At 42.7% G+C, this 23,556-nt stretch overlaps 1 protein-coding gene across 6 annotated transcripts in view; it reads right to left on the bottom strand.

Moving 5' to 3' along the window:
- Positions 1 to 23,556, bottom strand: part of c1h4orf50 (chromosome 1 C4orf50 homolog) — a 135,320-nt gene that overhangs the window by 62,227 nt on the left and 49,537 nt on the right. For 4 of the 6 annotated variants that reach the window (XM_033021092.1, XM_033021119.1, XM_033021101.1 and 1 more), the window contains 8 exons: positions 21,321 to 22,838; positions 20,158 to 20,265; positions 15,837 to 16,013; positions 13,837 to 13,893; positions 13,192 to 13,374; positions 8,148 to 8,196; positions 4,743 to 4,885; positions 421 to 663 (listed from right to left, as the gene is read on the bottom strand). In XM_033021092.1, coding sequence (XP_032876983.1) covers positions 421 to 663; positions 4,743 to 4,885; positions 8,148 to 8,196; positions 13,192 to 13,374; positions 13,837 to 13,893; positions 15,837 to 16,013; positions 20,158 to 20,265; positions 21,321 to 22,838 — 2,478 coding nt within the window. Of the gene's footprint in view, positions 1 to 185; positions 296 to 420; positions 664 to 4,742; positions 4,886 to 8,147; positions 8,197 to 13,191; positions 13,375 to 13,836; positions 13,894 to 15,836; positions 16,014 to 20,157; positions 20,266 to 21,320; positions 22,839 to 23,556 lie in introns of those variants that run through there. The other 2 variants (XM_033021128.1, XR_004412025.1) reach the window with 2 other exon arrangements.

The raw sequence follows: 23,556 nt of genomic DNA, 5'->3' as shown, positions 1-23,556 counted from the left end.
AGCACATAAAAATGGTCTCCTTGTCGTCCAATTTACTAGTTTTATTATGTGAATAGCTGACCAGCAAAGCCACCCATATATTTATGAAAATTAAAAATCAGACAAATTAACAAATTAAAATTAAAGTTCCACCTATGCCGTAAAAATTAAAGAAATCTCAGCCTCCAAAGTGGTTCAGTATTAACCTCCAATTGTTCTCTGCTTGCCCAGAGAGGGCAGGCCTGTTCAAGCCATGCTAGTGTAGGTGAGCACCAATGATTAATGACAAAGTGCAGTCTTGCAATTTTATTACGTCCTAAAACAGGGGGAGGAGGAGGAAATAAAATGTGAATCACTCCTTCTTTTCAAAGAGCTTTTGTATTTTTCTTTGTTTATGAAAGGTTTTGACATTGCAGCAAAAATCGTTTGCAAACTACTGACCTGGCAATTGTTGCACTGTGCTTGGAGGAGCTGCTGCCCTTGTGCTTCAGACCTTTCTGGGCGGCCCGTTCTGGGACTGGGTGGGACGTCACTGTGTGGTGTACATACGTGATGACATTCCTCTATCTCCTCTACAAGTGCAACCGGAACAAAGCCCGGCCTCCCGTTCACTTCAGCGGGATACATCCCATGGCTGTCTGCCTTCCCAGTGACATGCACTATATCTCCAGCAGATAAAGTCAGCTAAAGGAGAAAGATGTTGACATTTTATGGTAGGTCTCATAATAAAAGCCATTATTGTATTCACTGAAATGCATTAAATCTATATTTGCCCGAGGTTAAACTTTATTAAGATCTGTAAACTGCAGCTGAGAGAAACGGATGTTTCCTTTTGTGGGAAATGAGTCTCATAAAAATGGCTGAAACTTGTTTTGAGAGTCAGAAGAAAAATATCGGCATCATTCTGAGCAACCCATATGGTTTAATGCTGAATTGGGTGCTGGGAAATGAGGTGTTAATGCAGGATTTGAAACACTGAAGACTGAATTTTAAGAAGCTAAGACATAAAGTTATTCTTTCAGGGGGAAACAATTGTGTGAAAGAATCTAATCTAGAATAATCAGGGTGGGCAGTCGGACATCAAGAATCATCGCTGTGAGCACTGGCTCACCCCAAGGCTGTGTCCTAAGCCCCCTGCTGTTCAGTCTGCTTACTCATGACTGTACTGCCAGACTCAGCAATAATTATATCAATAAGTTTGCTGATGACACAACAGTGGTGGGTCTCATCAGCGACAACAATGAGTCTGCGTACAGGATGGAGGTGGAGCTGCTTCGGAGTGGTGCAGATGTCACAATCTCATCCTCAATGTGGAAAAGACTAAGGAAATGGTGATCGATTTCAGGAGGGCTGGAAAACAACATCACACTCCGTTGCATATTGATGGAGCTACTGTGGAGAGGGTCAGCAGTTTGAAGTTCTAGGGACTCCACCTGGTGGATGACCTGACCTCTACGACCAACATCACAGCAGTGATCAAAAGAGCTCAGCAGCGGCTCCACCCTCTCCGGAGACTAAGGAAAGCAGGTTTCCCTACTGTTCATCTAAGGACCTTCTACAGGGGCACCATCGAGAGTATATTGACCTACGGCATCACTTCCTGGTTTGGGAGCTGCAAGGCTTATGAACAAAATCAACTCAACAGGATAGTGAAGGCAGCCAGTAGGATCATTGGTGCCCCACTCCCTTTCCTGTTGGAGATCTATAAGAAGCGGAGCATCAGCAGAGCCATCTCCATTATCAAGGACCCCTACCATCCATCAGACCACATCTTCTCCATTCTGCCATCTGGGAAGAGGTACAGGAGCATCAGCTGCAAAACCAGCAGGATGCTCCACAGCTTCTTCCCACAAGCAATAAGACTGGTTAACGGACTGTGTCCCCTCCCCATATATCGTTCACCAACACATTCAACCTCGCCCACACTTTGACAGCTAGGCACCTGTCAAAGTAAAGCCACTGTCAGTCGGAATGTCTGTTTTTATTTTATTGTAAATTTTATGCCTACTTTCTGTTTTTAGATATGGTAATTTTAATTTTTTTAAAGCTCTATGTATTTATCTGTTTTTATTAACTACACTGAATGGAAACTGAACGAGAAACAGTTTTTTCGTTTCATCTGTGTGTGCAAGTACTCAGTTAAAATTATATTAAATAAATACTGATACTGATATTGATAGAAACCCAATCACTAGATCTGAGCTCATTCTTTGGAGAAAAGGGACTGGGTGACATTTCGGGTCAGAACCCATCTTCATACCCGAAACGTCCCCCGTCCTTTTTCTCCAGAGATGCTGCATGGCCTGCTGAGTTACTCCAGCATTTTTGTGTGTATTTTCGGTATAAGCCAGCGTCTGCAGTTCCTTCCTACACATTTTCTTAGCTCATCCTTTGCTTGCAGATCGCATATATTCCAAAATCTGTCCAAGGGCCTCTGTTTGTACGAGTTGCATGTGTTTGGAGTGCATGGTGGTGTTATGATGACATACACAATACTGATATTCACGTCCTAGGATAGAGAGCAGCACAGTCCACTCACACGTATCCAAGTCTCGGCAGGCTTTACGTAATGAGGGCCAGCCTACCCAGTCTGTGGTGAGCAGTTGGGGGCAAGTATCTTGTGTGAGGTAGGATTCGTTTCATAATTTGTCTTCATCTTTGCTCCACCCTAGCTCCCATTCCCACCTGCTGATATTATATGCACTTCCAGATTTTGCCTCCGACATCCTTTTCACTGTGATCTTGGCCCAATTGCAGTTCTGGTCTTCCCTTAGCACCTTATGTCCCTAACCTCTGAGGTCTTGATCTTCAATCTCCTGACTCTCAATCCATAACTCCTGGAGCTCCTATTCCTCAATGTCCCTGGTGTTTGATGTTTTGTTAATTACACATACCCACAATTACGTAATCTTCTGTGCTCTAACCTTCAATGATCCAAATTTTAATTCACCCATCATTAATGCCCTGACCTTCAATTATTCCACCCCCTATGCCCCCACTATCAATGCCCTGGGTTCTAATGCTCAACTGCCTATGTCTAACATCAGCTTCATACCTCACAGAAAAAAACCCCATCTAGAACATGTGTTGTTCACCAAAATTGTCAAGACGGGTGCACAGTACAAAGACAGTTAAGCAGTGAAAAGAAAACAAACACTGAACACCCAAGGATAAGATGCTAATCAATTAAATCCAAAATTACTCTCAATAATAACAGTGAAAATTAACTTTTCTGTTGGCTCCTTAACCCCTCCAGTCATGTTATTAGAGACTGTGTGAACTGTTTTAGCAGATTTAAATTTTAGATAACTAACGTACAAACTACACCCTTATTTATTTACTTCCCCATCTTCCCCCAGCTGGTTTCACACCCATCTCTCTCTTTATCTCACTCCATTCCCTTCACACCCCTTCTACCCTTTACTCACACCTTTTGTCTTTTCATCTTTGGCCTTTTTCCAAATATCTGCCTAACCCCTCCCCCTCTCAGCTGAATTCACCTATCACTCGCCACTCACTCCTGTCCCACCTCTCTTCCAGCTTTCTCCCCCACCCCACCATATTCAGTCGCAAGAAAGATCCCAGCCCAAAAAGTAACCTATCCATGTTCCCAGTAGGTGCTGCCCAACCCGCTGAGTTAATCCAGCACTTTGTACAATTTTTTGTAAACTTGCATCTGCAGTTCCTCGTATCTCAGCTTTTGAATGCTGCAACCAAAGCATGTACACTTACATCAATACAATCTCACAAAAAATAATTAACAATTAACGTTACATTTCACTTATAATCCTTTATAACTATCAAAGAAGAGGCTTCCATTCAATTCTATCTGCGATAGTTCAGAAAGCAAATTCCGGTGAAAGAAGACAGCTACTAATGCATTCACTTTAAATGTAGAATTAGTCTGACAGCTTAGAAGATAGAGACGTGAGATACGAAAGTTACCACAAAGGTCGGACTTCGATGAATGCTAGTCAAATTTGCAGCTTGATTAATCTTTGTAGGGAGAACCTGTTCACACAGCCACTTTTATGATGATTTTGGGAACACTGAAAACTGATATTGCATGAAGAACAATTTTTGCATAATTTATAACTTTATTGTATTTGGCATTTTTAAATACTTATAAATCCATGCTTTGGCAAATAATATAAAATCACAAACAAAATAGTAGGAAGTGAGCCAGAACAGAGCTAATTTTAACACCTAATTTAGAAACTGGTAACAAATCGTAATTCTTGTACCTGAACATCAAGTCCCAATAGGTGGTAAATAGAAAGGGGGTAAAAAAAGAGAGAAAATAAAAATCTTTAAGTTTTTAACCTGAGTTACAACAATCTTGCTCAGCCAATATCAAATTACCAGCGTGCTTGGCCAATACAGTTTTCAACTCATACACTAGATTTTCTGTTCTGAAAGGAATATTTTCCTACAACACGAAGGGTGTAGACATAATTTGTCCCCTTACCATTTCATTTAAGAGGGGTGATCAATGTGCAACATGATTCAACATATTTATGTTGCTCTAGTTGAAAGATGATGGCCCAAAGCTAAAGATTAATAGGTCGCTGTAAATTTCCCTGCAGTAACGGAGGCGAAATGAGAGTAACTGGATGGGACTGCTGGGAGCCAGAATGGTCCTTGTGGTCCAAATAGCCTCCTCTGGTGCAGTTGTAACTTAGGATAGAAGAAACAAGGAGTTGAGGAAATTGTGAGAGAGAGAGAGAGTGAAATATTTCAATGCCAAACTGGGACTTACTCACCACAGGCAGCACAGTTTGGGGCATGTTAGGATTAGGGCAATAGTCAGCAATGGCCACACATGACCGGTGGATCAAAGATGATTTGGATTCAGCAAACCGTTGGTTTCCACCAGTGGGATACCTTGGACAACAAGGACTCGAACCTAAAAAAACATATAAATAACAAACCTTTGTACAAATACATCTTATTTTATTATGTTTTCTCCTGCATATTTGTCTCTAAATCTTGCTTTGGGAATTAATGAGCCCATTTATTTTATTTATTTTATTTAAAATTAATAATGAATTCCTGTCTTTTGCACTTTCAAAGTAAGAAATTTGCTGTACTCAGCATGAAAAATACTAAAGTTACCAATATCCAATGGCTCTCTGAGCATTTTAATCTGACAAGACTAATATTTATGAAACAAATGCTAGAAATCATTCAAGCACATCAAATCTCTCATATATATCAATACTTTCAAATTGTTGTTTATTTTGCTCTTACATTTTTACCTTCAAAGTGTCAGAACATAGAAGATAGAAAAGTACAGCACATGAAGAGGTCCTCCGCCCATTATGTCTGTGAGGAACATGATGCCAACACCTTCTCTTGTGTACCTGTGCTTAATCCATATTTTTCTATTCCTTACAAATCCATATGACTATCCAAAAGTCACTTAAATGCCACTATCATATCTGCCTCAACCACCAACCCCAGCAGCACATTCCAGGCACTCATCAACTCTCTGTGTAAAAAAGTTGCCCCTGTGCAAAAAAAGTTCTGAACATCTACCATATCTATTCCTCATAATTTAATAAACTTCTCTCAGGTCTCCCGGCAACCTCTGGCATTGCAGAGTAAACACTCCAAGTCTGTCCAACTGCTCCCTGTGACTAATTCCCATTAATCTGGGCATCATTCTGATAAATATCCTCTACACTCTTTCCAAAGCCCCCACATCCTTCCTGCAGTGGCGGCGCTGTGATACAGCTGCGGCTCGCCTGCAGTCTGTCTGTTTTTACTTTTTGTGTTGTTTTTTTTGTCTAGTTTAGTAATTTTTTTGGTTATTAGGTGGTGTTATGTGTGTGGGGGGAGGGTGAAACAGAGCTTTCTGTCTCTCCCTTCGGGGGAATGCGACTTTTTTGTCGTATCCCCCTTCTCTTCCCCCCGTCTGCGCTGAGGCCTAATGGCGGAGCTGGCGGCCTCCAACCTGCGACCGACCTCGAGGGTCCGGAGGTAGAGCCAGCCAGGACTCACCAACGCGAGGCTGGCCGTCTTCGAGCTGTGGCGACGTCCGGGCAGCGGCACGACTGGGCGCTCCGGTGAGGGCGGACGGCGCGGGGCTGAGACACTCCTGTGTGAGCGGCACGGCTACCGGCTGGAAGGCGCTCCCGTGTGAGCAGCCCGGTGCGGGGCTGAGACGCTGCCGTGTGGGTGGCCTGGCTATCGGCTGGAAGGCGCTCTGGTGAGGGCGGACCGGCTCCCGGCTGGAAGGCGCTCCCGTGGGGGCAGCCCGGTGCGGGGCTGAGACGCTGCCTTGTGGGCGGCCCGGTGCGGGGCGGAGACGGTGCTCCGGCGGCGTTCTGGCGGCGGCGACCTGGATCCGGGGCTCGGCCGCGGGCCAGTGGAGGACAATGTCGGGAGCTCGCAGGTCACAGGCTGGTGCCTATTTTCCGGAGCACCCGTTGCAACAGCTGCGGGCAGCTTCGACCACCCCCGGGCCGCGGAGCTTGAACCGCGGGACTGATACCATCGCCCGGTGGGGTATCGCCTCGGCGCAGAGGGAGAAGAGGAGGGAAGAGACAGTAACTCTAAGACTTTTGCCTCCATCACAGTGAGGAGGTGTTTGGTGAACTCACTGTGGTGGATGTTAATTTGTGTTTATTGTGTTTTGTTATTATTACATGTATGGCTGCAGGCAACAGCATTTCGTTCAGACCGAAAGGTCTGAATGACAAATAAAGGATTCAATTCAATTCAGTGGGGCGACCAGAACTGCACACTGTGCTCCAAATGCAGCCGAACCAAAGGGTTTGGAAATGATAAAAAGCTGACCGTGGATCTGTTAAATGTCTTTCAAACAATATAAGGGCTTTAAAATGCGATGTATTAAATTCCAGTGTGAGAGAAGGTAGAACAAATAGTTAGAAATACAAGGGATAATGTTAAAAATATTTTCTAACAGAAACAAGTAACTCCTGCTACAAGTAATTAATTCTGGACAAATGATAATGCTCTTGTGCTGTATATAATTAATATCACACTGGGAAATGGATGTGTCCCTGTTTAGGGAGTAAACCATAGCACCCTTAAGTAGTCCAGTATTTCCCAAGGTGACAAAGCACTTTGAGTCACTGAGTTTTATGAAAAGATTATGCAAATAATATATTTTGATCAGATTCGTAAATGGGTAAAATCTAGTAATGAAGAAAGAGATGTTTGTGTCACGTTTAAGTCTTAGTCCTGAAATAATGAAGATAAATCTATACTCTAGCTTCAGACTGCTCAAAGATTATTCTGCTTTAAGCTTCACTTAAACAAATGTGCTCATCATATTTCAAGGAATGGTTTAAAAAGATCTATTCCCTGAACAGTATAGTTGTACAGTATGTCGGCATTTCAACTCACTGATGATAGAATGATACAGCCTACCGGATCTGATATTCTTTCATTCATTTTTTTATCTGGATGCTGCCATCTACAGTCCTTCACTGGTAGTGAGAATATCAGTGTCATTACAAAGTGCTCTCACATCGAAGTATGGGTGACTTGAGGGAACAGGTGCCCTCCTGGCTTGGTATTCATAAGAGTATAAGACTTAGGAGCAGAATCAGGCCATTCGGCTCATCAAGTCCGCTCCCCCATTTAATTATGGCTGATCTATTTTTCCCTCCTGCTTTCTCTCCACAACCTTTGATGATGTTAAACTACAGACTTTACAGATACAGCGTGGAAACATGCCCTTCGGCACATCGGGCCTGCGCCAACCAACCATCACTCCGAACATTCAATAATACACAAGGGACATTATTTTTACAACTTACCGAAGCCAATTAATCTACAAACCTGCACATCTTTGGAGTGTGGGAGGAAACCGGAGCACCCGGAGAAAACCCACACTGTCACAGGGGGATTGTACAAACTCCATACAGACAACACCTGTAGTCAGGATTGAACCCGGGTCTCTGGCGTTGTAAGGCAGCAACTCTACTGTGTCACACATGTGATGAGACACAGTGGCAATAATTGCAGTGAGGGGTGGTGGTGGGGGGGGAGTGAGATAGAGAAAAATCAGCCACTCACTGTCATTCTCAAGGATGATTTAAGACCCCAATGATTTCTTCTGAATTATAACTCTTGACTAAGCTTTTACCCACAGAAAGATGATCTTTCTTTATTGCAATTAAAATCCCATTACTGACCTTGATATGCATGGATTCCAGTTGCATTTATATTATTGTTCATGTTCCCCTAAAAGAAAGGACCATAATTAAGTTAGGGAGATTAAATCTCAAACTGCATTTTCCCACAAGATTTGGGAGATTTTATTCAGAATTTGGTCCCTTTCCTAATATATCCTGGGTTGATAGGATGTAACTATTTGGAAAGAAAAAAGGAACTGCATTTACATGGCATCTTATGCATTGTTTTTCCATTACAAAGCACTTTACAGATATGAAACTTTTGAAATGTCAACTATTCTGCCAGATAAAAGATTTATCAGAATGCAAATCTTTCCTCTGGTCAACTTGAAAATGAGCAGGATACTATTTACAGTTTCTAAAGCTGTACAGAGGCCATAGACTGCAATGCGATGCCTGGAATATGCTGCAGGGAGAGGTTGGACAAACTTGACTTGTTTTCTCTGGAATGCCAGAGGTTGCCTTAAGGCAGTAACTAAACAGAAACAATCAGGAAAAGTTACTTCACAGAGTGGGGAGAGTGAGGAGAGTGGGGAGAGACTGTCATATGCAATGATTGATGCAGGTAGAAATAAGGGATTTACAAGGATCTGCTGACATTGGAATCTTGAGCAAAAGCAGACTGATGGAGGAACTCAGTTGGTCAGAAACCATTTTTGAAGAAATAGACAATGACGTTTCAGGTCACCCTACTTCAGGCTGATGGAGTAAGGGGGAGAAAGATAGAGAAAAAAGGTGGGGATGGGGAAAGTCTGGCAAGTGATAAGTGGATGTAGGAGAGGTGTCGAGTCTGGGTCAGAACATGGTCAACCAGCAGGAATCACAGAAAGAGCAGTGCAAGGGGGTTATCAGATTCCTGTCAGTTAGAGGGGATGAAATCCTTCAATTAAGGCATACCTGGAGGAACATTTGCAATGGAGCAGTAAAATAATTTGGAGGCATGTCACTTACATTGGGAGATGGAAATAGATGGATGTAATAGCATAGTGGGGTGGTGTTCAGTATATGAGGAGGCTCTACAAGATAAAATTATCCAAGGATCTGAGTTTGTGCTCCAGGTACTTTAAGGAAGAGCAGGACAGGCAAGAGCTGAGAGGGTGATTAGAGGGAACTAAGACTGAGGCTCAGCGTGGATGATGGTGGAGGGTGTGATGAGAGGAAGGATGAATGAGACAGAACTTATGGGTCTGTCCCACTTAGGCGACTTTATAGGCGACTGCAGGAGACTATGCAGGAAATCGCCTTCATGGTGGGGTAGTCGCCTTCATGGTCGTGCGGAGTTCCCGTATTCTGGGAACTAGTCGCGGCCTCATTATGGTCGCCGCAAATTTTTCAACATGTGGAAAAATTAGCGGCGACCAGAATGAAGCTGCCATGGAGAGTAGCAAGAATTCGCATGCCGTAGATGGGTTGCCAGGAGGTCCTAGTGGTTGCCAGGAGATCGAAGGTTCACGTAGGTTCTCATAGGTTGTAGCCGGTGCTGAACGCTGAATTTCATTGGCTCATTGGGAAAAAAAACGTAAGCAGTAGTTTTCAGAACCAAGGATAACCGACCGGTAACGTCCGCCGAGCTTCACAGCAGTGTATCTCTGGCTTCTTAAAAGTTGTCTCCACTCCTTCTCCCCTCTTTCCCCCCTCTTTTAAAGGACTTATAGCTGAGTCTCACGTTGCGAGTTGACACAAGAGGTAACCCGAGTTAAAACTCGTGGTAATAACGTACGATTAAAGTACGGAACTCGTGGACGCAACTTAGAGACTCATGGCGCTAATGGCAGGTACTCGTGTAACTTGTCGACTCTTGCAAAAAATCAAACATGTTTGAAATTTTCCACGAGTCAATTTTACTCTTGTGGTTAAGAATTGAAACATTTTAACTCGTTGTAATAACGTAGTGGCCCGTGCGTTTACCTTGGTGTATCGTGAGTCTACCGTGGGAACTCTTTAACTCAGCGGGCAGGCAGCAGCAGATTGTGGCTCCCTTCAGTTTCCCAGCGACAATCACCTGCCATAACGCGAGAGAGATCATGCACTGTTGTAGGTCTCCTTTGCACGTCGGTGTTTCTGTCTTTCTCCACTCATTGTTGGCCCTGTCTGTCACCACCCCCACCTACACCCCTCTGCTTCCCGGCCATGTGTGTGACCCCTTCCCTCCCCTCTCCAGCTCCCCGCCCATTGCACCGGGGTGGGGGCTTTGCACTGTCTTCACGTCGGCGATGCCAACAGGTCCGTGCCAGTCGCCCCGGGGAAGTCGCTCCCTTCAGTTTCCCAGGGGATCGGGACGGGACTGGAGTTGGGAGGGAAAGGTGGTGGTGGGGGGGGGGGGGGGGAATTAGGTGAGCAGGAGAGTGGGGTTGTTTGCAGTTGCAGAGGGAGGGTGCAAGGGCGGTACAGTTCCCAGTCTCAGCTCCTGTCCAGGTGGGTGGCCGGAGACGTCAGGACCAACGGGACACCGACCCCCAGGCCCACTGCAAGCACGGAGAACCCAGAGACCCACAGCCAGCAGCAACTCCAGCCCAGCCCCGCTCCAACTCCAGAGGAACAGTAGGGGCAGAAGCTGATGGTGTGCAAGGTACGTCTTGTTCTTGGGGTGGCGGATGAGGGGGCGCAGCTCGGGCTGTGGGCGAACTGCCACTTGTCGCCGTGGCGGCCCATCGGGGAGCGGATTCCTCTGGAGTTGGAGCGGGGCTGGGCTGGAATTGCTGTTGGCTGTGGGTCTCTGGGTTCTCCGTGCTTGCAGTGGGCCTGGTGGGCCTGGGGGTCGGTGTCCCGTTGGTCCTGACGTCTCCGGCCACCCCCCTGGACAGGAGCTGAGACTGGGAACTGTACCGCCCTTGCCCCCTCCCTCTGCAACTGCAAACAACCCCACTCTCCTGCTCACCTAACCCACCCATCCTCCCCCCCCATCCTCCCCTCCCCCCCCCCACCTTTCCCTCCCAACTCCAGTCCCATCCCGACCCCCTGGGAAACTGAAGGGAGCGACTGCCCCGGGGCGACTGGCACTGATCTGCTGGCATCGTCGACGTGATTGTCGCCTGCCCGCTGTTTCTGATGCTAAAGCCTTGGGATCGTTGCCCTTCGTGTTGGCGTGGAGGGGGAGGGGGGTATTGTGCTGTTTGATCGCCCCCTGCTATCCCTGGGACAGGGAGACACAGCGGCTTTTGAGACTGGTGGGCAATCACTTCCAAAGTTCTGCCCACACAGTCAGTACACCTCTCCTACACTTGTCTCCCGCACTAAGATCACCCCGTAGAGAATGATCCCAGCCTAACCCAAGAGCCATGTCACCCCAGACAGATTAATGACGCCCCCCCCCCCCCCCCAACCTCTCTCCACCTCAACTCACGCCTGGGCACCAAAGCAACTCAGGGGGGCAAACCCTGAGCTCCGTCTCACAACAATCTGATATGCACATCCGTCCACATTCAAAGATTTAATCTCCCGTCTCCTCGCAGTGTGTAGACATGGCAGTAAATTCAATTAAAACATATCAAACCTGTGTGTTTCAAACAAATCATAAGTATAACTGCTCTGGCACTGGATGGTGCGCATTTTCCCTTTGTAGGTCACATCAATAGATGCGGCCGTGCTGAATTCTCTTTAAAACAAAGCCACAGGATGGAGAGGTCTTCTTTAACACTGTTGCTTATTAAAACATAACACTGTTGCTTATTAAAACAAACCTTCAATCAGGATTGGCTCAAGAGTAACTCGGGAGGCGAACTTGGAACATCGCAGAAATGACAAGTAAACGGCAAACTTGTCATACCCGTGGGAACCCGGTTAAACTCTTGATCATACACTTGCAATCTCGTACACAACCACGAGTCTTTCACTCGGGGTACCTCTTGTGTCAACTCACAACGTGAGACTCAGCTTTTACTGTACACTGTGCTTTAACCGTCTTAAGTACAGCACCAACCTTCCTGCTCATCTGTATCACCTTGGCTTTGCACCGTGTGAATTTCACTCAGACAGCGCTCCCCCCGCTTGCCCTGTCCCCTGCCTGCATAACGGGCTGGTGAATGAAGCGACACTTGCCGGCAGACGCCTGAAAAATCGCCTATGTGTTAAGGGTGCAAGGGAAAGCAGAATGATTACTGGAGTCTGCGAGAATTGTGATAGAGGACTGAAGAGAGACAGAAAGCCGGGTGAGAAAGGTCCTTCTTGACATGTACAATTCTTTGAATTCTTCAGAGATGTTCTGTGTGAGCAAGGTGAAGTGATGTAAAACAAGTTTCAAGTCATGAACACACTTTACCACACAATAAAGTGAATTTACAAAAATATGGCCAGATTTAAGACAGTTTCTTTTTTGTATTAATCTAAAAAAAAACAACAATGATCATACTAAAGGTGGGCCATTTAGGTATGGCAGTTCAGATATGACATTTACATTGCAATTTGGATCATAAGACTGCTGCTCAATCAATCCCACCTTCCATCCATGTAGTCATTGAGACCTTGTATCTGCAAAAGGGCCTTCCAAATCCAATTGTGAAAAGCATAATTTAGGATTAAACAGTTGTTGTGGGTTCTAGCGGCAGTCTGAATCTAAAAAGATCTCAAAGCCCCTTGAAGTTCACTGAACAATAGCCTGTAACAGACCAAGGCCCATTAACAGGAAATAACTCATGAACAGCAAACAGCAAAGCCAATATTATAGGACAGCTTTATACCCCCAAAATAAACAGGTTTCAACTTTCGAGCTGAACAGAGTTCTAGAGCTCAACTACGGAGCTGAAACATTTAAAAAAAAAGGACTGGTGTTGTCCAATTGTTGCATTGCTAGCTCAGAAGGCTCTCTTTTTGTATTACTTACTCCTGCTGCTCAATAATAATAATAACTTGAATTTATAATGCGTCTCAAATGACAGGAATAGTTCAAAGAGATGAATACATGCATGTCTGAAGAAGGGTCTTGACCCGAAACGTCACCCATTCCTTCTCTGCAGAGATGGTGCCTGTCCCTCTGAGTTACTCCAGCATTTTGTGTCTAAATGCATGTTGAAGCCAAGTTGAAAGTTCTGTAGAGACAGCCTCCTACCTGTTGGCAGTGTGCTGACAGAAACATGTGGGTGTACTCCAGGATCGCAGTGTCATTCAACATATCTTCAGCCTCTTCAATCAATCCTGCGTTAGGAAAGCCCTGCTGGTACAGTTCCCTCACTAAATGTATAATCAGGCTGTTCCTGCAAAGGCATTTCTGAATGAGGCAGGACAGTTTTGCCTGTAAGTGGAGCACAACAAATGGAGTTACATGCATATTTTGAGGGGTTTGCCACACTACTGCAACATTTTAAATAAAGAATTAACACAAGGAACTGCAGATGCTGGTTTACAAAATAAACCCCACAAAGAACTGCAGTAACTCGGCGGGTCAGGCAGCATCTATGGAAGACATAGATAGGCAAAACTTTAGGTTGGGACCCTTCTTCATACTGATTAGACAGTCCCGAAACGTCACCTCATGTTTTTGAGAGATGCCACCTGACCCGTTGAGTCACTCCCACATTTCGTGTTTTTTTTAAATGAAGAGAACAGGTTTCACACAACATAAAATTGTGGGAAAGAAAGTCAGAACAAAATGTACAGAGGAATAGCAGAGATAATTTAAATAATATATCTTTCCCTTAGCAAATTAGTTAATGTGATATAAATAAATCTTCAGACATACGAACTCATGAGATACCTTGAGTGGAGCTATCAGCAGTTTGGCTTTTGCATTTTCACTTTGCAGTCTCTTAAACTGAAAAAGAAACGTTTGTTTTCAAATTGAATTGCTGAATATTGTCTTAATTTATAACATATCTGTAATGTTCCCAATGTGTTGGATAACAACCCAAAATACTTGCATACAGAGGAGAGAAAACAAACTGGTCCCTGACCTCAAGCTAATGATACAGCAGGGTTGTTACACGTGAAGAGATGGACAAAGGCGTGCACAGTGAACCAGCTGAACTTGAAAAGTCCAGAGAAGTCACTTGTGAAATGGACTAGTTGCTCATTGCTGCAGTCTGCAAGGTTACCTTTAATATTTGAGGGAAGTGCAAAGATAGAACAGTTTATTATCAGAAAGATTTATATTGTTATCTCACCAAAACAAAATGGGTGCTGAACATCATAAATCTTTCTCCTATAATTGAAAGTATCCTCTTGATGCAGGCAGTTACAATTTCTTTCCACTGATACCAAACAGAGGAAACTTTCCATTTAAATAATGCTGCTGGTTGTTGGCCATGTGAATGGCAAAATGATGTGGGGCTTGTGACCTCTCAATGCTTTGGTGAAGCTGTAGTTTATCATTACTTCCATTCATATTCTGATCGTTATCTCCCTCCCAGTTCCCATGTCTCCTTGATACCTGATTAGCTTGAACTCCCATTTGTGAGCCCAGTCACTGGATCTGATGTCTTGTTTGATGATTGCTTCTTGAAATTCTATCATTTTCTTTTCAAACCAACTATGATTAATAATTCTCTTCAAAATGGCTTATTGCAAGCATATGCCACTATATATGGTAGAAATTAATAACATCTCAAACCCTCTAAAAATACACTGTAGTAAAGTGAATGTTTTGAAGTGTCCACATCATTTAGATTGGGGAATCCAGCAAGCAGTATACATGCAGTAGGGTTGGCGATAAGGTGGATTGCTCCATAAGGAAAGTTTGGAGAGGAGACACTAGGAACTGTAGATGCTGGATTAATGAGCAAAGCTAACTTCAAGAATTGTGGTGAAGTACATGACCCAATCGGCTCTAAACGGCTTAGGAACAGCATATTTTACAGACTCCCTCCTTCCCTATGCCTCTACTCGAGTGTTCAGGTCTCCTGACAGCCACTCATGTAATGCCACAGCAATAAGAAAATTGGTGAAGCAGCCTTTTTCAATTACGCCCCCAAGCTGCGGAATACCCTACCCAGGGCTATGAGAGACGCCCACTCAGTTGACATTTTTAAACGGCAGCTAAAAACATACCTTTTTAATCAAGCTTTTCACTAACTTTACTTCCTTTGTCCTTTTACACTCTCCTTATTCAGCCTCCCTCATTTTTAAACTTTAAAAAAAATGCATTTGCACTTGCTGGCTAGCAGAACTCAGTGTACTGTGACTATTTAAAAAAATGCATTTGTACTTGCTAGATCTAGCAGGACTCAGTGTACTTGGATAACAACAATATTGAGAGCAGGGTTAAGCACAGGTAACAAGTGAAAGACTTGTTTTTTTTCTTAGTTTTTTCTAAGATCTTTGAACATTTTCATAAATAACTCGAGAAATAAAGCATGAATTTTTCAGATAAGATGATTTTGGACTCCACCGGGTAAAACCCGACAGGAATACGTGAATATTTTATCGTCAGGGCGTCGTTTTTTCGAGCAGATGTGATTGTACACACACACATCCAAGATCAGAGTTTTAATAGTTATAAGATATTTGTATATAAATCTGTGCTTTTATGCTATTAACTGCCTATGTCCTTACTGTTTTAAATTGTAATTTTGTTTAGACCTGTGTTTTTTTCTGGAAAGCATTTGGATTGCATTCAATTGTATGAAAAATGATATATAAATAAAGTTATTATTATTGTTTAAAATTAAAAGATGCATGATATAGTTAAGCCCGCAAACTTAAAGTTCACATTACTGGCTCAAAATTGAAGTTTGAATGTATGTGGTAAACTGGAGTTACCTTCATGTCAAACTGGTTTTGAAGGAGTCCCAGTTTAAAGTGTGATTCCTGCAGCTTCCTTTCCAAAACTGTCTGATCTTTAAGCTGGGAATTCAATGTGAGAATCTGTTGCTGAAGAGTTACGATATTCTCGGAGCTGAAGTCTGCTGTTTGGCCAATGGATTGCACTGGAACACTCTGACAAAGGATAGACAATTTAAAAATAAGCATGGTATCTTTTTTACTGGTGATAAGCATTATTCATAATCATCCAATTTTCTCCACTGTTGGTTAATGCAGCTCCCAATAAACCATGAAACACTGTACAGAAATGCATCCTTGTTGAAACAATTATGTAATTTGTCTTTGATAGTAATTTAATGGTTTTCAGTTTCATTGTGAACCAGTACTGACTTGAATGACACATATAGCAGGCATTGCAGATTATGCTAAAGTTGTGTTCATTAAGATTGGTGAGCTGACATTATAAATTGTACACTCTCTCAACAATACCGCAAGTTTGATGCACAGAAATGCTTAAATGGAAAAGAGAATGAAGAATAAGACCCAGATAAACCAAATAGTTTTATCATTACTAGAGTTGAACATTTTATTCAAAATGGTTTCTTCATTTTAATACAACTTGATATGATATAATTCATATATTTTGTTTCTTAAGTCATCCATTTTTTTTGTTTTATGGTTTATTACAGGCATGAACTTTATTCTCTTATTCAACATTTTTATATTTTGTGGGCTGGTAGGTTTACTTCAGGACAAATAGCGTGACTGCAAAAACATACAGTATGCCACCGATATACACGAACATCATCATATTTTAAGATATCAGTCTGAAAAAGGGTCTCGACCTGAAACGTCACCCATTCCTTCTCTCCAGAGATGTTGCCTGTCCCGCTGAGTTACTCCAGCATTTTGTGTCTACCATCATATTTTAAGACACCTAAATATAAACACCAGCAACACAGTGCAGGAGTGTATCCAGACTGTGCTTGTGAGCATTGAACATATCTTGTACCTCCCTCTGCTGGATGAATTGTCAAAAATATAGTCGTGGTTTAAATACGTTCTCAATAATTCACAGTTTATTGCTAATGATTAGACTTACATTCTATGGCCATTTACTTTGCATGAACATGTGTTTGCTATTACTTAATTATCCATATTTATAATTGGATTTTAAGGCGTAAAAAATTATAAATTTCACATTATCCAACAAAGAACTCAAATAGCAACTAAAACAACATTTTAAATCAAAACATCAGTATATATTGATTAGATTCTATGTTTCATGATTATTTAGCAGCAGATGATACACTTTGCATGTAACACAGTGGCTATAAAATGCACAACACATGAAATATTGTGTGGCATCAGGTAATGATAAACTTGTTTGTAAAATTTACCAGTTTGATAGTTTATTATATGTGGATGGATGATATAAAAGATGTCGAGCACTGAGTTGAAGCTTCTCCGTAACAGTAGGTGGGAAGGGACATGTTTTGTTGTTCTCTGTTTCCAATGAGGTTATCTGAGTTTGTTAATGTTAAAAGCATCGTAAAGCAGAGATGTTGCTATTGATTTCAACTGACTGGAGCCAAAGAACGTGCACAAAGAAGAAAAGGTACAAGAATTAACTATTAACCACACTGCTGTTGTGCAACACATTGGGTGCTGGCACCCTGCATTACTGGTGATGAACTGGGAGTAGGGAACTGCATTGCATTCTCAGTTAGAACATGCTACCTGACAGGGGGAACCAACTGCAGAAAGGCACATTTTAATTTAATGGGGATGATCAGGTCAACCCAATGCTAAGAGTTTAACTTGTATGTAAAGGGTCACCAAATCAGAATTGGTGATTAGTTGGAGCAAAATCAAACTGCTAAGCGGGTCAGTCACAGTGGTGCAGCGGTAGAGTTGCTGCCTTACAGCGAATGCAGTGCCGGAGACTCGGGTTCGATCCTGACTACGGGTGCGGTCTGTACGGAGTTTGTACATTCTCCCCGTGAACTGCGTGGGTTTTCTCCAAGATCTTTGGTTTCCTCCCACACTCCAAAGAGGTACAGGTTTGGAGGTTAATTGGCTTGGTAAATGTAAAAATTGTCCCTAGTGGGTGTAGGATAGTGTTAATATGCGGGGATCGCTGGTCGGCGGGGACATGGTGGGCCGAAGGGCCTGTTCTCTAAACTTAACTAAATTAACCCTGTGGAGGAAAATAGACAGTTGAAGATTTGAATCAAGACCCTTTCTTTGGCAATCCATTTGCCTCAACAGATGCTGCCTGACCCACTGAGTTCATCCAGCAGTTTGTTTACCACACTCCAGCAACTGTAGTTTTGAATGTCTCCATTGGTGATTAATTGCTTTAGTTAACTATAATGGGGAAGTTGGCGGCTGAGGGTTTCTTGAAAATGCGTCAATACACCAATGCACCTATATTTAACAATTGTGAAAGAATGCGGCTTCACTAACCCATGATGACAGGAGAACATTCACAAAAGATGCAATAGAAGCATGCAGGGTCAAAATATGAAAACAGACACACAAGGTACTGCAGATATTAAAATCTGGAGTAACAAGCAAACTGCTGGAGAAACTCAGCAGGTCAGGCAGCATCTGTGGAAGGAAATGGTCAGACAACCTTTCAGGTCTGAAGAAGGGTCCTGACCCGAAATGTTGCCTGTCCAGTTCCCTCCGTAGATGCTGCCTGATCTGCAGAGTTCCTCCAGCAGTTTGCTTTTCACTCACAATATGAAATGCACTTTCTATTCTGCCACCCAGATTGTGGCGGAGCATCACAGCGGGTAGTTCTGCTGCCCTACAGCTCCTGCAACCCGATTTCAATCCTGACCTTGAGTTTATTAGTTTAGTTTAGAAATACAGTTGAAACAGGCCCTCCAGCTCACCAAGTCCGTGCCAACCAGCGATCCCCATACAGTAGATATTCCCCAACAGACTAAGGACAATTTATAGTAGCCAATTAACCAGCACCCCTTTGGAATGTGGGAGGAAACTAGAGCATCTGGAGAAAAGCCAAATGGTCATGGGGAGTACGTGCAAACTCCATACCGACAGCACCCGTAGTCAGGATCGAACCCGGGTCCCTAGTGCTGTAAGGTAGTAACTCTACCACTGTGTCATTGTACCAACATCCAGCACTGTCTATATATGTCCTCCCTGTGCCAAATGAGTTTCCTTTCAGGTGCTCTAATTTCCTCCCACAATTCAAGGATGAACTGTCTGGTAGATTAATTTATTTCTGTAATTACCCTGGGTGTAAGCAAGAAGTCAGAGAATCGGGGGTGCTAATAGTTTGTGTGAGAGAATAGATGACCTGGAAATATTTGGAAGAATTGCAATTGAAGGGATTTTTTGAGCTGGCATAGACTCGATGGCCCAAATGGCCTCCTTCAATACCACAGGAAATATGTATGTATGTTTTCAATTTATTTTTCAGCAGCAAATAAAAACATTTCATGCATTTTACTAATCTCAATTTATAAAGTATTTATGTTGGTGTCCGAAACGAAGTACAACATAGTAGTGTATGCTAAGATTTGAGATTTGAAGGGATGCAAGTGACATAGGGTTAGTATAGGAACATGGACGGTAAAGATTAGCCACGATCTTACTTTATGACACAGCAGCTGAATGCCTCTCCTATATCTTGTGTTCTTATCGATAGTCTTAAAGTGTGAATACCCTAAATTTTGATTCTCAAATCTCATTGATGTGTGAGGTGCATAACTAGAACCTACTGTTAACAAATGTACTGGAATAATATCCCACGATGGTTTATGAACCACAGTTCATACATTCACAGTAGAGGGCACTATTGCTGCAGTAATTGGGATGTATGAGGCATTTTATCAATGATAATGGGAGATCCAGCCATTAAGCCTTATTTTTAAATGGTGTTGTGGTTCTTCCAGGCACTTTTTCACAATACATAGCACCATTACTATGGTAATTGGTTCTTGAATGAGGAAAATACTAGATAGCTGCATTTTAATTAATATTAGAGGGAGATTGATTAAAGCGAACCTGTTTGTTTGAATAAAAGTAACTTTTTCATGATCAAGCCATTTTTAAATGGAGCCTTATTTTATTGGCAAATACAGTGCTTTAGAAAGGTACTAGTTGTCTAAAAATATGCATGAATTTACTGCCAAAGATAATTTCAGCATTTCTTACAAAACTCCAATCCATTAAACCAAGTGAATGTCAAGACTGCAAAAAAAACCTCATGATATATCTCTCTGGGATGACAGAATTATCATCCATAAATTGAGCAGAGGAATGAAATTCACAGATGTAGTACCTCAGCTTTCGTCTTGTCCACCTCTTCATGTTTAGGCTCCAGCTCCAATTCTGCTCTCTCAAGTAAATTCTCAAGTGAATCTTTCCCTTCCACTGAAGTCAGTTGCACCTGAAATTAAAAATAATTATTTTATGAAGGTCAACACAAAATGCTGGAATACCTCAGCGGGACAGGCAACATCTCCCGGTTTCTCAGCACTTTAACTCCTCCCCCCATTCGCAATCTGACCTTTCTGTCCTCGGTCTCCTCCATTGTCAGAGTGAGGCCCAGCGCAAATTGTAGGAATGGCACCTCATATTTTGAAAGAAGGTTCTCGACCCGAAACGTCGCCTATTTCCTTCACTCCATAGATGCTGCCTCACCCGCTGAGTTTCTCCAGCATTTTTGTCTACCTTCATATTTCGCTTGGGTAGCTTACACCCCAGTGGTATGAACATTGACTTGTCTAACTTCAAATAACACTTGTTTTCCCTCTCTCTCCATCCCCTCCCCCTTCCCAGTTCTCCCACCAGTCTTACTGTCCCCAACTACATTCTAACTCTGTCCCTCCCTCTCCTCTGACATCAGTCTGAAGAAGAGTCTCAACCCGAAACGTCACCCATTCCTTCTCTCCAGGGATGCTGCCTGTCACGATGAGTTATTCCAACATTTCGTGTCTACCTTCGATTTAAACCAGCATCTGCACATCTTTCCTGCACATTTTACGAAAGACACTGGAAGTGATGGCAGACTATGGTCAATATTTTTGAGGATTCTCTAAATATTTACATAATGGCAGTTTTGACTTCTCAACAACTGGTGATTTCCTTTGTAGGCTCTGATAATCCCACTGTGGCATTTCCAGGGATGATCCTCTTTCCTTTTAGTGAATGTGGGATTGATTAATTAAGATATTAATTTATAAAGGAAAGCTGGCATTTTTACCACACAGCAAATTATTCTTGTTCAGATATGTTCCCTTCAAACTCTTATTTTATTAAAATATTTGGAAAACAGACTAATGAAGTAACTGGAAAATTACAGGAATAGCATAATTGATATTTGATTAAAAGCATTCTTTTCAGCTTTGTAATTTAGCGAATAATGTCTCCCTCCCACTTTCCCCTCTTAACAATACTTTCTAACAATTTGGTTTTGTCAGAGTAATTAATGGTCTTTAAAACCTCATTTTCTTCACAGCATGCTTCAACGATCATTCTCGTTCCATCATCGAGTTGGTTTTCATCATCTGCAATGTCTTTGAGCACCAAGGTTTTGTAATCATTAGATCTTCCAGCGATGTTCATGGCAGATGTCTCGGTCAATACATCATTAAGTTCAACATTCATTTCCATCAGGCTTTTGCTTTGTTTCACTTCACACATTTGTTTGGCTTTGAACATCATCTTCCTGTCATCTCCACAGCTCGAATCTTCATGTAATAAATCATCACTTAGTTGCATTGAAATTGTCTTTAACTCACCTTGCTTGTGTTTTATCTCAGCATCTCCCTGGGCTTTCAACTCTTTAATTACATTTTCTTTCAAATTCATCAACTTAGTGTTTTCATTTTCTAACTGATTTATTTTGTTTTGTGCTGCAGTTTTCACAGTGAAGTAATCCTCCAGTTCATTTTCCAGTTCTTTGACTTTTCCTAAAAGACTTTCATTCTCTCCTGTTAAACGATGCATTGTTTGGTGAATCCTACTTGCCTTTTCATTCTCCACTTTAATTTTGTTCAGCAGGTGTTTATTCTCTTTCATCAACTGTTCAACTTCCTCTTTCATTTCTGCCACCACATTGGTCAGAGTTATTTCCTTGGATTGTACTTCTGATAATCTTCCCTTCATTTCCCCATTTTGCGTGCTCAGTTTTTCAATACTTTGATGACACTCCATTAGTTTCTTTGCATTTTCCTGCTGCATTAAGTTAAATTTGTCTTCCATCTTCCTCTTGTCTTCTTCCAGTTGAGCCATTTTCTGCAAACTTTCCTCACTCCTCTCTTCAAACTCTGCTTCCACGTCTCGCTGGCTGGATTCCAATTTTGCAATCCCATTTAGAAGCTCTTTATTTCTCTTCTCCAAAACCTCATTTTCTTTCCTCAAGTTGTTTTTCATCGATTCTTCTTCCTGTATCTTCCCTTTTGCTATCGCTTCAAGTTTCTGAACCAGATGGTTCACTTCTGTTCCTGCGGCATATAATTCATCCTCCAACTTGTTCTTCTCTTCTGCTGCCTCGAGTAACTGATTATTCACGCACTGCAAGCGATGATCCATCTCTGCCTTCTCTGCCCGAAGTTCTCCTACCTCAGCTTCAAGACGTGCAATCGTTTCTTCAGTCACAATCTTTGCGACTCCACTCCCGGGTTCTCTTTTCATGCTGCAAGGGGTATTTGGTCGCATGCATTCTGCTGCATCACTGTTACTGGAATCTGCATGCTTGGGTGCAGGCAGCAAGTTCAACTTTGCAATTTCCTGGTTCTCAGGCCCCAACTGATCAGACTGTGACTTATTAGTAATGGTATCTCCAGGGACGGGAGCATCATCGTCTAATTCCTTGGCCAGGGCTTCTCCACATTGCCTCTTCTCCTGTTTTACTATTAAGGGAGATGATAGGGCACAACCTGCCAATTGTCCCACTTCAAGGTCCAGGAGCAAGGCCAGTTCTCTCTGTGTCTCTGGGAGCTGAAGGACGGTTCTGACCTGAGATTAAGACAATGGTAAATTAAATAATGTTCTCACTATAGCAGGGACAACCAGGGGGGAGCACATCATCAACAAAAAGAGCATTCAACAAATACATATGGGTGATGTAACTTTCCTTCTTGATTTTAGATATCTTTGCAGTTGTACAGTTAAAATGGATTTGAAATGTGTGCCTACTGTGCCATATTTTTGTAACTTTGTTAGCACCGTTTATGTTGCCACTATTGCATACCTTGGATACGCAAGCAAAGATTTTCACTTGACTGTGACAAGTCACATGTGACAATAAAGTACTCCATTCCATTCCAGACTGCAGTGGTTCGATTGAGGATCATTTACATTGTGGCCAATTGTACAAAACAATTGGCCTCTTCATGTGTCCTCTTCCCTCCCCCATCCACGCCCAGAAGGATAGTTAATATGATCTTACACATGGGCTACTGTTGCCTGGAATTATTACACTATTCACCCATTATTCATTCATAAAGCCATACAGCACGGAAACAGGCCCTTCAGCCCAGCTTGTCGACCAAGGTCCCCCATCTTCACTAGTCCCATCTGCCCGCATTTGGCCCACATCCCTCTAAACATTCACTATCCATGTACCTGTCCAAATGTCGTTTAAATGTTATAGATTAGGCCTCAACTAAATTATCTTATGACCCATTTCATATACATGCCAAAATCCCCAAACTATTTCAATGAATGCCATAAT

Source organism: Amblyraja radiata, chromosome 1, assembly GCF_010909765.2.
Source record: "Amblyraja radiata isolate CabotCenter1 chromosome 1, sAmbRad1.1.pri, whole genome shotgun sequence".
Lineage (NCBI taxonomy): Eukaryota > Metazoa > Chordata > Chondrichthyes > Rajiformes > Rajidae > Amblyraja > Amblyraja radiata.
The sequence above is the reverse complement of the archived record's forward strand: the minus strand, read 5'-3'. Positions and strand labels throughout refer to the sequence as shown.